Source organism: Callorhinus ursinus, unplaced genomic scaffold, assembly GCF_003265705.2.
Source record: "Callorhinus ursinus isolate GAN/ISIS: 27379988/994484 unplaced genomic scaffold, GSC_fseal_2.0 scaffold38, whole genome shotgun sequence".
Taxonomy (NCBI): domain Eukaryota; kingdom Metazoa; phylum Chordata; class Mammalia; order Carnivora; family Otariidae; genus Callorhinus; species Callorhinus ursinus.
The window spans coordinates 12,223,710-12,238,284 of record NW_027397100.1 but is presented as its reverse complement, the minus strand read 5'-3'; the positions used below and the strand labels follow the sequence as shown (position 1 = coordinate 12,238,284).

General features: G+C 42.1%; 1 protein-coding gene across 3 annotated transcripts in view; it reads left to right on the top strand.

Moving 5' to 3' along the window:
- Positions 1-14,575, top strand: part of CBFA2T2 (CBFA2/RUNX1 partner transcriptional co-repressor 2) — a 154,666-nt gene that overhangs the window by 26,383 nt on the left and 113,708 nt on the right. The window contains exon 1 of one of the 3 annotated variants that reach the window (XM_073880540.1): positions 2,844-3,029. The exons of the other annotated variants lie outside the window; for them this stretch is intronic. Within the exon in view, the coding sequence (XP_073736641.1) occupies positions 3,026-3,029 (4 nt within the window). The 5' untranslated portion in view covers positions 2,844-3,025. Of the gene's footprint in view, positions 1-2,843; positions 3,030-14,575 lie in introns of those variants that run through there. 3 annotated transcript variants of the gene reach the window in all.

Sequence of the window (14,575 nt, the reverse complement as noted above, 5' to 3'; positions counted from 1 at the left end):
GACGCTTAACGACTGAGGCACCCAGGCGCCCCCAAAAGGGCTTTTCATTAGGCAAAAAAGCAAAATAAAAGTTCATACATCTATAGTATAAAGGGAAGAATAAAAGGGAAATACAGACACTAGAGTCATAGATTCTTGGAAGTGAGACTAGAAAGCAATCATGACCTTTATCTCTATTCACAGATGAGAAAACTAATACCTAGAGAAAATACTTCTCAGTACCAGGGCTTGGTTCCTTGGAGAATTGGGTTAAAATTCAAACTAAGTTTAATTTTCTTTTTTTGTAAAGATTTTATTTATTTATTTCACAGAGAGAGACACAGCGAGAGAGGGAACACAAGCAGGGGGAGGGGAGAGGGAGAAGCAGGCTTCCCGCTGAGCAGGGAGCCCAATGCGGGGCTTGATCCCAGGACCCCGGGATCATGACCTGAGCAAAAGGCAGACGCCCAATGACTGAGCCACCCAGGCGCCCCAAACTAAGTTTAATTTTCAAATCCAGTGATATTTAACAAAATAGCAAAGTGAGTAAGCCAGTTTATATAGGGGAGCAACTGGTCATGTACATAATTTCATCTTATCTGGGCCTACAGACTAAAATGAATATTCATGTACCTCGGTTTAAGAGATCTGTGTGGCCAGCATTTGAGAGGGTTCAAAGAAGATCCCCAATTATGATTAAGGAAAAAGCCAGTTGAGGGGTGCCTGGGTGGTTCAGTCATTGAGTGTCCAACTCTTGGTTTCAGCTCAGGTCATGATCTCAGGGATGTGGGATTGAGCCCCACAGCTAGCTCCACACTTAGCACAGAGTCTGCTTGAAATTCTTTCTCTCCCTCTGTCCCTCCCCCCCACTCATGCTCTCATTCTCTCTCCCTCTCTGAAATAAATAAGTAAATTTCGGGGCACCTGGGTGGCTCAATTGGTTAAGCGACTGCCTTCAGCTCAGGTCATGATTCTGGAGTCTTGCATGCATCAGGCTCCGTGCTTGGTGGGGAGTCTGCTTCTCCCTCTGACCTTCCCTCTTCTCATACCCTCTCTCTCTCTTTTAAATAAATAAAATCTTAAAAAAAAATAAGTAAATCTTAAAAAAGGAAAAAAAGTGGAAAGGTTCAAGAAGCCATGCCTGATGAACAGAAAGCATAGAGGAATGATGAGCCTTTAAGGTTCATTTGGCAGCAGTCCACTTGTTGTAGTTTTTAGAACTAGATCAGAAGGGGTGGGGCAGGCAGCATCAAATTTACCTTAGCCATGAGGAAAGTAGATACACATTGTATATTCGGGAACTAGCAGCATCACCTAGGAGCTTGTTAAAAATGCAGACTCTCGGGCACCTGGGTGGCTCAGATGGTTAAGCGTCTGCCTTCGGCTCAGGTCATGATCCCAGAGTCCTGGGATCGAGTCCCGCATCGGGCTCCCTGCTCCTTGGGAGCCTGCTTCTCCCTCTGCCTCTCTCTCGCTCTCTCTCTCTGTGTGTCTCTCATGAATAAATAAATAAAATCTTTAAAAAAAAAAATGCAGACTGTCAGGGGTGGCTGGTGTGCTCACTTGGTAGAATGTGTAACTCTTGATCTTGGGGTTGTGAATTTGAGCCCCATGTTAGGTGTATATTATTAAAAATAACTTAAAAAAATTTAAGATGTATTGCGTTAAACCATGGACTTTGTAATGAATTGAGATGACTAATCCTCGTTTGCCAAGAGCACATTTTAAAAAAATGGGATGAAGTTTTACATTTTTTTTGAATATTTATACTCTCCTTTGAGAAGAAGCAAGTTGTAGAGTGAGAGGATAAAGGGAAATTTTATCATCCTGAGCAAAAGCACAGTAACTGAATATGAAGCTGATGAGGTTCCAAGCAAGGAAGGTAAAGTGGAAACCATTATGAAAACTGGGGGTTATACCATATGTATAGCTTCCCTTTTCTGAGTGATGACCCCACACCAGCTCATCTTCCTGGCCATGAATTCTAAAATAAATCCATTACATTGGCCTTTAGGAGACTGAACAACTGTGGATTATTAGGAATTTTAAAGAAAATGGAGGAAAAATAAGTGCGTGGTTGTTTACTTATTTCTCCCTCTTAGGTGCAAGATTAAAGTGAAGTTTTATGAAAATTGTAATACAGGGAAGCCAGAGAAAAACATCTGATTGTTTGACTTCATTCACAAGTATGATTTATTCACAGAACTCAAATTTTACTGAGTGCCTCCTATGTGCCAGGTACAGTTTTTAAGTTTTAGAGACCCTAGAGCAATGATCAAAATGAACTCCTTGCTCCTGTTGGGTTCAGTCTAGTGAGGAGACAGCTGGTTAACAAGCAAACAAATACATATGGGACATGGAGTTGATACTTGGAGAATCTTCTGGATTAAGAGCTAATTTATTTCACTAGTCTCCCCCCGCTCCCCATGTTTTTACCTGTCACGTTTTGAAGCCGACTTCAGTTAATAGGACCATTAAAATATATATAGATATTTTTACTTTTTGATTCAGAGAATTAGGTGTAACTCAGTGCCTGGCATATAGTTGGCATTTAATAAAAATCTGAATGTTTCCTAGTAAACCTCAAGATCTTTTATTAAGAAAATCAAAACTATACTGCTATGAGTCACACAGGCTGAATTCTTGGTTGGGTAGGAAAGAAGGATATGGAACCTAGGTAGACTAGGTGACCTTTACGTGACCTTTTAAAGTTCTTTCTTTTGTTCTCTTTATTATTGTGACTTTTGGATCTTTGAAAAGGTTGCTGGAATTCAGAATCTGAGAGTTTTTTTTTTTAAAGATTTTATTTATTTATGTGAGACAGAGAGAATGAGAGAGAGAGCACATGAGAGGGGGGAGGGTCAGAGGGAGAAGCAGACTCTCTGCCAATCAGGGAGCCCTATGCGGGACTCGATCCAGGGTCTCCAGTATCATGACCTGAGCTGAAGGCAGTCGCTTAACCAACTGAGCCACCCAGGTGCCCCAGAATCTGAGAGTTTGAACAGAGAAGTGGTTTCCTCACTCTGTTGCTTATGTAGCCAGCTAGATGGGTATGACTTTAGAATAACTAAGGGGTTTTCAGACTGTGGGTTCTTGAGTGGTAACATTTCTCTCCCTTTGTTGTTCTGGTTGTTTTCTTCTGGAAGTTGCTTAGATGGGCATGCTACAAACTTACCAGTGTTCTTATAGTCAAATAAAAGAATTTTGTTACAAATTAATTTTTTCTTCATCAAATGTTCAATTACCTTTTTTTAAAGATTTATTTTTTTTAAAGATTTTATTTATTTGACAGAGATAGAGAGACAGTGAGAGAGGGAACACAAGCAGGGGGAGTGGGAGAGGGAGAAGCAGGCTTCCCGCGGAGGAGGGAGCCCTATGCAGGGCTTGATCCCAGGACCCTGAGATCATGACCTGCGCTGAAGGCAGATGCTTAATGACTGAGCTGCCCAGGCACTCCATTTTTTAAAGATTTATTTGATGGGTACCTGGGTGGCTCAGTTGGTTAAGCGACTGCCTTCAGCTCCGGTCATGATCCTGGAGTTCCGGGATCGAGTCCCACATCGGGCTTCCTGCTCGGCAGGGAGTCTGCTTCTCCCTCTGACCCTCTTCCCTCTCGTGCTCTCTATCTCTCATTCTCTCTCTCTCAAATAAATAAATAAAATCTTTTAAAAAGATTTATTTGAGAGAGAGAGAGCAGGAGCAGGAGGGGCAGAGGCAGAGGTAGAGGGAGAGAGAAACTCAAGCAGACTGTGCTGAGCGTGGAGCCTGATGAGGGGCTCGATCCCACAACCCTGAGATAACAGGAGCTGAAGCCCAGACACCTGACTGTGCCACCCAGCTGTCCCTCGGTTCATTCTTTGAAAAACCAGGATAAGTCCTCTTTTTTTTTTTTTTTTTTAAAGATTTTATTTATTTGACAGAGAGAGAGAGAGGGAACAGCATGAGAGGGGATAGGGTCAGAGGGAGAAGCAGGCTCCCCGCTGAGCTGGGAGCCCGATGTGGGACTTGATCCCAGGACTCCGGGATCATGACCTGAGCCAAAGGCAGTTGCTTAACCAACTGAGCCACCCAGGCGCCCTAGGATCAGTCTTTATAGAGAACTTTGAGCTTAGAGGAGGGTTAACTATATGCTTTCTCTGCTATAAATGAGCTGGTTAAGTTACACCCAGGTAAGAGAGTATGATAAAGTATATATTTTTGGAGGGTATTAATTTGAAAAAGTCCTGTGTATGACTACTGTGCATGTCAGGAAATAACGTGAAAGATAGGCGTTTTTTGGTAAAGAGCTTTATTGAGATATAATTCACATACCATGTTCTTATAAAGTGTACAGTTTAGTGGATTTTAGTATATATGTATGGTTGTGCAGCCATCACCACTGTATACCGGAATATTTTCATCATCCCTGAAAGAAACCCCATACCCATTAATAATCAGTCCATATCTTCCCCTTTCCCAGCCCCAGGTCTACTTTCTGTCTCTGGATTTTTCTGTTCTCTGTTTTTGACATTTCATCTAAAGTGTTAGAAACATTCTTTGATTTGAATTATATTTAAACTCTCCTGAGCTAATTGTCATTATTTAAAATTGGGGGAAAAATACAATATGTGGGCTTTTGTGACTGACTTCTTTCACTTGGCATTTTTTTTTTTAAGTATTTATTTATTTGACAGAGAGAGACACAGCGAGAGAGGGAACACAAGCAGGGGGAGTGGGAGAGGGAGAAGCAGGTTTCCCATGGAGCAGGGAACTTGATGTGAGGCTCGATCCCAGGACCCCGGGACCACGACCCGAGCCAAAGGCAGACGCTCAACGACTGAACTACCCAGGCGCCCCCACTTGGCATGTTTTGAGGTTTATCCATGTTGTAGCATGACTGAGTACTTCATTCCTTTTTATGGCTAAATAAATATTCATGGTATGATACGCAATTGATTATCATAATCAGAATCAATTTATAGATTCTGGGGTGCCTGAGTGGCTCAGTCGGTTAAGCTCCTGCCTTCGGCTCAGGTTATCATCCCAGGGTCCTGGGATCGAGCCCCGGATTGGGCTCCCTGCTTTCCCCTCTCCTACTGCTACTTCCCCTGCTTGTACTCTCTCTCTCTCTCAAATAAATAAATAAAAAAAAAATCAATTTATAGGTTCTGTATTTGCAGATTTGCCTACTTGCTAAAATTTATCTGTAATCCCCGAGTCAACATATAGTGGTCATTTGTGGATGTGATCAGAGCAGTGAAAATTTTGAGTCCCCTAACACATTCCCAGTTAAAGCTGAACAAGGTGACTCTCTGCCTTTTGCTTCAGCTCTTATATTGTAAACCAGTCTTTTTTATGGTTACTTAGTGCCATATTTTTCACATTTTTTTTTTTTTAATGGTCTAAAATAAACGCTTTTAATTGCACATTTGCGTCTCCGGTCATCTGTGGGGTAAGAAACCCCCTCCTCACTCCAAATCCCAGCTACACGGGTACAATCTGACGTCATGGTCCAGCTGTCAGGTGAAGGGGTGAAGGTGGGTGCAGGACTGGCTCATGGATCTGCACCAGTCCGCACCTGTCTCTTCAGGGCAGGGAGCTCAGACCGTGGTTGTACTTGCACTGCTTCAGGGCCTCGCTGAAGCCCTCACACAGGGACAGGTCACTCTGAGTGGTGGAACAGTCTAGGAACTGCTTGAACTCGTAGGTGCAGGGCCCCATCTGCAGGGGCTGGGGGCCAGTGCGGGTGGGAGCCTGCTCAGCGGCAGGCTGGGCGGGCTCTGAGCTCCCCCGGCTGAAGGCTCCGGTCAGGGCGCTACCCACGACGTGTCCCACAGCCGAGCCCACGGCCACCACAGCGGCCGTGGACGCCATATGCGCCATCAAGCCAGGCTGGCCCGACGGGGCCAGGGCCGGTGCAGCGGCCGAGGGCGGCGGGTGCGCGGGCGGGTGAACAGTGCGGCTGGCTGGCCGGGCGGCCGCGCTTCGGCTCCCCCGGGGCATGGTTGTGGCGGTGAGACTCGGCCAAGGGCAGGCGGAGACGGCTACCGTAGCAGCGGTTCTGTCTCGGGGACAAACCGGGCCACATTTTTGTTCTTTTTGTTGGTGATTTTACTGTTTAAAATGCCCCAGAATGGGGAGGGGTATGTGCTATGAATTGTGTAAGACTGATGAATCACAGACCTGTACCCCTGAAACAAATAAAAGAAAAAAAATGTCTCAGATTGTGGCTCCTGGGTCATTAACTCCTTTAAGCTGCCAACTCTTGATTTTGGCTCAGGTCATGATCTCAGGGTCCTGCGCCTGCAGGCGCCCTGCAGGCTCCTCACTCACTGTGGAGTTTGCTTGAGGATTCTCTTTCCCTCTGCTGCTCCCCCCATGCTTTCTCTTTCTCTCTCTCTAAAAATAAATAAATAAGTCTTTAAAATAAAATGCCCCCAAGTATACAGCTAAGTACTGTCTAGTGTTTCTGGGGGGGAGGTGGGAGGTGGGGAGAGGATGGGGGAAAGGGAAAAAGAATTTTTTTTTTAACATTTTATTTATCTCTGAAACCAATAATACATTACATGTTAGTTACTGAACTTAAATATTAAAAAATAAAAATTAAAGATTTTATTTACTTGAGAGACAGAGTGCATGTATGTGCGTGCAAGTGGGGGGAGGGGCAGAGGGAGAGAAACTCAAGCTGACTCTGTGCTGTGTGAGGAGCCCAATGTGGGGCTCTATCCCATGACCTGGGGATCGAGATCTGAGCCGAAATTAAGAGTCCAATGCTTAACCAACTGAGATACCTATACCTGGGCATCCTACCAGAAAGCTTTTGTTTTTCTTTTTTTATTAAGATTTTATTTATTTATTTGACAGAGAGAGACACAGTGAGAGAGGGAACACAAGCAGGGGAGTGGGGGAGGGAGAAGCAGGCTTCTGCTGAGCAGGGAGCCCGATGTGGGGCTTGATCCCAGGGCCCTGGGACCATGACCTGAGTTGAAGGCAGACGCTTAACCACTGAGTCACCCAGGCGCCCCTTATTTTTCTTTTTTTTTAAAAAGATTTTATTAGAGAGAGAACACAAGCTGGGGGAAGGAGGGGGGGAGGGGGAGAGAGAGAAAGAAAGAAAGAAGCTGACTCCCCACTGAGCAGGAAGTCTGATGCAGGGCTTGAACCCAGGATGCAGAGGTTATGACCTGAGCCAAAGGCAGACACTTAACCAACTGAGCCACCCAGGCAGCCCCCAGCAGAAAGCTTTTTAATGAAACCAAAACTCTGTTTGATGAATAAATTTATTTTATGGCAGAACTAAAAATGTGTTTTTTCCTTAAAGTATTTAAGTAATCTCTACACCCAGTGTGGGGCTCAAACTCATGACACAGAGATCAAGAGTCACACGCTCCTCTGACTGAGCCAGCCAGGCACCCCTAAAAAAAGTTTTAAATTGTCAAATCCCAATTCAGAATTATAAATTAGTTCATTTTTCTTTAAGTTTTGTTTAAGTAATTTCTGCACCCAACCTGGGGCTCAAAGTCACAACCCCAAGATCGAGTCACATGTTCCTCTGATTGAGCCAGGCAGGTGCCCCATAAATTAGCTTCTTATAGGATACTGATATATTATTGTGGGTACTCCTACCTTTTTTCAGTAAGGCCAAATAAAAATTCCAAATTGATTTTAATAAAGGAAGTATGTGTGTAAGGCCTATTTCCATGTGGGGAAGACTGTTCTCTGAATACCACTTTGAGAGGAGTATATCCCAATCTGCTGCTTTGTGGTCAGAAGACCTTGAAAGTTCTCCTAGTTCTGCATTTTACTCATCTGGCTTGCTTTGCAATATTAGGGTAAAAGTTGGGCCACAAAGTCACATCGTCAAGTGAGTGCAGGTGTGCATTTGAATGATCGTCTAAGCAGATTTCCACACCTGTCATTATCTGAGTGTGTTACCATTGCAGTGTTTCCTAATTTTACAGGGTAAGTTGGTAGTACACTGCTTTTGTTCAAGTGCTCAGCTACATTACAAGATTTTTTTGCGTTAGCTCTCTGTTACATATTTGGTAAAGTGTGCTAAATCCAGAAGCCTTACTAAAAATTATTATTCTCCTCGATCTCCTGGGTACAATTATTATACACCATTTAATTTGTATATACTTTATAATAAGTATTTGTTTTCTGGTTATTTTTTTTTTAAAGATTTATTTATTTTGAGAGAGTGAGAATGAGAGAGAGAGAGTACATGAGAGGGGGGAGGGTTAGAGGGAGAAGCAGGCTCCTCGCTGAGCAGGGAGCCCGATGCGGGACTCGATCCCGGGACTCCAGGATCATGACCTGAGCCGAAGGCAGTCGCTTAACCAACTGAGCCACCCAGGCGCCCTGTTTTCTGGTTATTTTTTAAAGGTTTTTATTTATTTAAGTAATCTCTACACCCATTGTGGGCCTCAAACTCATGACTCTGAGATCAAGAGTTATGTGCTCTACCAACTGAGCCAGCCCCAGAATATATTCATTTTTCATGAAAGGCAGAGAGGCGTTCTGCGTAAGACAAGTTTTCCAGTTAAGAAACTTGATAGCTTGTGAGAGGTGTATGGACTATGCATTCAAGTAACTGTGAGACAAGTTAAGGTGAGGACATACGAATGGAGTAAAGGAGATGATCAGTAAAGGTTGTATGTGGAAAATGTCATCTGAACCAGGCCTTTGAAGGGTAACAAAATTGATGGAAAGAAGAGCAGGTCATGACTTGAATCCTGACTTTTTTGTTTGGCTTGATTTGTTTGGTTGGCTACCTTTCTCTCCTTGAAGCAGAGGCTGAGGCCTTTATCAACCTTTGACTCAAGTGTAAGTTATACTTCTACCCCCATTTCTTGGATGTGGAGTCAAGGATATGAGTTATAAGTAGTCTCTTAAGCTACTCTACACCTTTTTACCAGAGTGTATATATGATTATGTTTGACCTTCTTTAATATGTCCATCTTTGGGGGGCAAGAAACAAGCCTATCTGCCCAAACACCGACTTAATCTGTTCCACCCAATACCAAGTTCTGGGCTCATGGTGCCACCAGTTGGCTGGTGTGAGGAGGTGTTGTAACCTTTTCTTTTCCCCACTGGGAGTTTTTACTGCCTACAGCTAAGTTATTTTCATGTAATGCCATTTCTTGTTCTTTTTAATAACCTATTCCTCTTTCAATCCTAGTGTAACTACTGTAGGAGATCTTCCCATTTCTTTCCCCTTTACTTTGTTCTCTCTGTGAGTGGTGGAAAAAAAAAACAGGCATAAGATTACTCCTAGTATCTTTGTATGAAGAAAGAAGAAAGCAGTAATGCTTTAAGTTTTATTATTTTTTTTAAATTTTATTTATTTATTTTTAATGAAAAAAAGTCAGATATTACTTAGGCCACTGTGTAGGTATAGAGGAGAATGTTAGCAAAGACTCAGAGGTGGAAAGGTGGGAAAGCACAAGATAGTTTACAAAATGGCAAATGCTCTCATTTAGGCCAGAATGTATCTCACATACTGTTACTGTATATCCCCCTCATCTTGTATCTGGGGATTTTGATAGTGCATTTTTGTTTTATTATTGTCCCACTAGAAAAAATTCTGATCTGTTGCAATTCCACATTTGAAACTGCTTCCTTTTGGATTCCATATCCTTAGCTCTTCCTAATAATTTCTGTGGTTACACTGGATCTCATCTGTTCCTGTGCTAAATGAAAGCTCACAATCACAAAACTGTGTAGGCATAAATGAGAGGCATATGGGAGTGGTGTAAAAGGAAATCTAGGAGTCTTCATATGCCTGGGTGGGCGAGCTAAACTAATAGCTCCCAGCAGTTCTTTTGAATCAGACATTGTGGAGCCAAGAGTCTAGCATTTGGAATTCCACTGCTTGTGCAAAGGGTCTGTCTTTTATCCTCCAAACCGCCATTGGTTAAATGGCTAATGACCCAGTGGACCTGTTGACAACAAAAGGGGGAGGCTGGCAAAGATCAAGTTTAAAGGAAAAAGGAAAGAAAAGTTCAAAGGTAGGAAAGTGAGAACAAAAAGTTTGATCAGTTCTTCATCTGCCTTTTATTATTTTTTAACAATTTATGTGGAGAAATTTGAATATCCACAAAGTAGACAGAATAATGTTATGAACCCCTGAGTACCCATCCTCTTATACCCAGTAAGCTAAAGTTTCCACACTTAATCAAGGGAAACCAGAACTCTGGTGAGCCTTGGGTTTGCTCTCAGCCTCTTTAGGTCTCGTCACCTTTGGTTTTATGCCATCAAACTCTTTTTTTTGGATTTTATTTATTAGAGCACGCATGAGTGGAGGTTGGGGGCTGGGGGCAGGGAGAGGTGCAAAGTGAGAGGGAAAGCAAACTCCTGCTGAGCAGGGGGCTCTGTCCCAGGACCCTGAGATCATGACCTGAGCTGAAGGCAGATGCTTAACCTACTGAGCCACCCAGACGCCCCCAAACTCTTACTTGTTTTAGCACCTAATACATACAGAACACTGTGTTTAGGGTTTGTGATGAATAGGACATCTGTTAACCTCTAATAGCTTAAGGAACTAAGTGCTGTTGTTCAAGGGGCAGAAAAGTGTAATTCTGTCAAGGGAGCACAGTGAGGGAGGGGACTTAGGAAGCCTTTACTGAGAAGGTGGCATTTGTAGGTCAAGGGGGGTAGGGCCTGGATCCCTGATCCAGACAGCAGTATAAGTGGTCTAATAGCTCTTTTCACTGGGCTGTTTCTTTAGAACAAGACATTTTTGTCACATTTATGACACAAGAATACTTCTGATAAACTTTTTTAAGCAATTTAGAAATATGTTTCAGTATTTTCTGCTAAGTGATGTGTCTCCTTGAAATGCTTATTATCAAGATGAATTATACAAGGTGTGTAAGACTCTTTTGAGAAATACCATTTCAAAGCAAGCTGAGCCAAGTTTGATTGTCTGGACAGGACCCACGAGAGAATATGGGCTTTGTCTTGATCTCTTGTTTCATTTGTATTTATCAGTGAAATAAGCCAGGAGAGCCGTCTGACTTTTACATTTTAAAAAGATGACTGGCCAAGGGGAATGCACCGTAAATAGTGTTATAGATTAATGAGGTATTGAGCTAACCTGGCACCTTTCTCTGACTTGTGCTTTGTCCTCTGCTCTTTCTCAAGGAATGATTCCTGTTTGTGTTTCATAGCTGTTTCTCACTGCCTGCAGATGATGTTTGGCTTGTTTCACTATCTTAACATCCAGTGGTTTCACATTGCATGGACTCCTCAGGGATCTCTCCACTCCCTCCTGGACAAACAGTGCTTCTTCCTGATTCTTCTTAACCATTATCACTTTTTCCCTTTCTCTGTTCTTTGTTTTGTTCTTTCATTTTTTAAGAAATTGAAATATAATGGATACACAGTATACTTTATATGTTTAAAATGCACAGTTTGATAAGTTTTGACATGGATGCACCTGTGAACCATCACCACAATCAAGATAGTGAATGGTCAGTCACTCCCACGTTTCCTCATGCCCCTTTGTAATCCCTCCCTCTTACAATGCTACCCTGTACCATTTCTAAACACTGATCTTTTATGTTTTCATTATTTATTTATTTATTTTAAAGATATTTATTTATTTATTTGACACACACAAGGGGGAGAGAGAGAGCACAAACGGGGGAGTGGCAGGCAGAGGGAGAGGGAGAAGCAGGTTCCCTGCTGAGAAAGGAGCCCAGTGCGGGGCTTGATCCCAGGACCCTGGGATCATAACCTAAGCTGAAGGCAGATTCATTTTTCTTTTTCTTTCTTTCTTTCTTTCTTTCTTTCTTTCTTTCTTTCTTTCTTTCTTTCTTTCTTTCTTTCTTTCTTTCTTTTTCTTTCTTTCTTTCTTTCTTTTTCTTCTTTTCTTTCTTTTCTTTCTTTCTTTTCTTTCTTTCTTTCTTTCTCTCTCTGTCTCTTTCTCTCTCTCTCTCTCTCTTTCTTTCTTTCTTTCTTTCCTTTTCTTTTCTCTCTTTCTTTATTTCTCTTTCAGATTTTATTTATTTAACATATAATTATTGGGCGCCTGGGTGGCTCAGTTGGTTAAGCGACTGCCTTCGGCTCAGGTCATGATCCCAGGGTCCTGGGATCGAGTCCCACATCAGGCTCCCTGCTCAGCAGGGAGTCTGCTTCTCCCTCTGACCCTCTTCCCTCTCATGCTCTCTATCTCTCATTCTCTCTCAAATAAATAAATAAAATCTTTAAAAAAAAACATATAATGTATTATTTGTTTCAGGGGTACAGGTCTGTGATTCATCAGTCTTAGACAATTCACAGCGCTCACCATAGCACAATACCTTCCCCAGTGTCCATCACCTAGCCACCCCATCCCTCCCACCCCCCTCCTCCATTCCAGGAACCCTAAGTTTGCTTCCTGAGATAAGAGACTCTTACGGTTTGTCACCCTCTCTGGTTTCATCTTGTTTCATTTTTCCCTCCCTTCCCCTATGATCCTCTGCCTTGTTTCTCAAATACCTCATATCAGTGAGATCATATGATAATTGTCTCTCTCTGATTGATTAATTTCTCTTAGCATAACACCCTCTAGTTCTATCCACGTTGTGGCAAATGGTAAGATTTCATTTTTTGATGGCTGCATAATATTCCATTGTATATAATGTATATACTATATATATTATATATTGTATAAATATACCACATCTTCTTTATCCATCCATCTGATGATGACATCTAGGCTCTTTCCATAGTTTGGCTATTGTGGACATTGCTGCTATAAACATTGGGGTGCAGCCCCTTCGTTGGATCACTACATTTGTATCTTTGGGTTAAATACCCAGTAGTGCAGTTGCTGGGTCATAGGGTAGTTCTATTTTAAGCTTTTTGAGGAACCTCCATACAGAATCAGCTTGCATTCCCACCAACAGTGTAGGAGGGTTCCCCGTTCTCCACATCATCGCCAAAATTTGTCATTTCCTGACTTACTAATTTTAGCCATCCTGACTGGTGTGCGGTGGTATCTCATTGTGGTTTTGATTTGTATTTTCCTGATGCCGAGTGATGTTGAGCACTTTTTCATGTGTCTGTTGGCCATTTGGATGATGTCTTCTTTGCAGAAATGTCTGTTCATGTCTTCTGCCCATTTCTTTCTTTTTTTTTTTTTTTAATATTTGTCAGAGAGAGAGAGAGTATAAGCAGGGGGAGTGGCAGGCAGGGGGAGAAGCAGGCTCCCTGCTGAGCAAGGAGCCTGGGATCATGACCTGAGCTGAAGGCAGTTGCTTAACCCACTAAGCCACCCAGGTGTCCCATCTTTTGCCCATTTTTTGATTGGACTATTTGTTCCTTGGGTGTTGAGTTTGATAAGGTATTTATAGATTTTGGATACTAGCGCCTGAAGGCAGATTCTTAACCGACTGAGCCACCCAGTTGCCCCAACACTGATCTTTTTAGTTACTATAGATTACTTTGCATTTTCTAGAATTTTATATATACATATTTATATTTTATATAAATGAAGTCATACTGACTGTATTTCCTCCTTCACTGTCTTCCTTTCTTCTTTCTGGGTTCTTTCAGCATAACTATTTTAAGATGTTGTATGTATTAGTTGTTCATTTCATCTTATTGTTGTAGTATTTCCATTGTTTGAATATATTACATTTGTTTAGTTTTTATTCACCTGTTGATAGATGTTTAAATTGTTTCCAGTTTTTGGTTACTACAAATAAAGTAACCTTTGTAAATACATAGGAGTGGTATGGCTGGATCATTTGATAGATGTAGAATTATTTCAGAAATTGCCAAACTATTTTCCCAAAATATATATATATTTTTAAAGATTTTATTTATTTAAAAAAAGATTTTATTTATTTATTTGACAGAGACACAGCGAGAGAGGGAACACAAGCAGGGGGAGTGGGAGAGGGAGAAGCAGGCTTCCCACCAAGCAGGGAGCCCAATGCGGGGCTCGATCCCAGGACCCTGGGATCATGACCTGAGCTGAAGGCAGAAGCTTAATGACTGAGCCACTCAGGCGCCCCTCCCAAAATATTTTCAAGTGCTTATTTTGATTTCAGTTTTCAAAAGCATTGAATCCTTGGGGTAGAATTGGCATCTTAACAATATTGAATCTTCCCATCTTTGAACTTAACATGTCTCTCCATTTGCTTAGGCTTTCACTACTTTTTCCTAGCAAAGTTTTGGAGTACAGGTCTTATACATCTTTGTCAAATTTCTCTCTTAATTTTTGAAATCACTGTAGTTGTTTTTGTTTTTAATTTCAACTTTTGTTTGCTCATTGCTACTATGCAGGAATACAGTTTTTTTTTAATGTTTTATTTATTTTTTCATGAGAGTCAGAGAGAGAGAGAGGGCAGAGGCAGAGGGAGAAGCAGGCTCCCCACCTAGCAGGGAGACCGATGTGGGACTCGATCCCAGGACCGTGGGATCATGACCTGAGCCGAAGGCAGACGCTCAGCCATCTGAGCCACCCAGGTGCCCCTACAGTTTTGTTTTGTAATACAGTTGTTTTTTGTATATTGATCTTAACATCCTGCAACTTTGCTGAATTCACTCAAATAGGTTTTTTGTGGCTCCCATTGGATTATCTACACTAAGTAAGGACAGTTTTACTTCCTTCTAATTATCACTT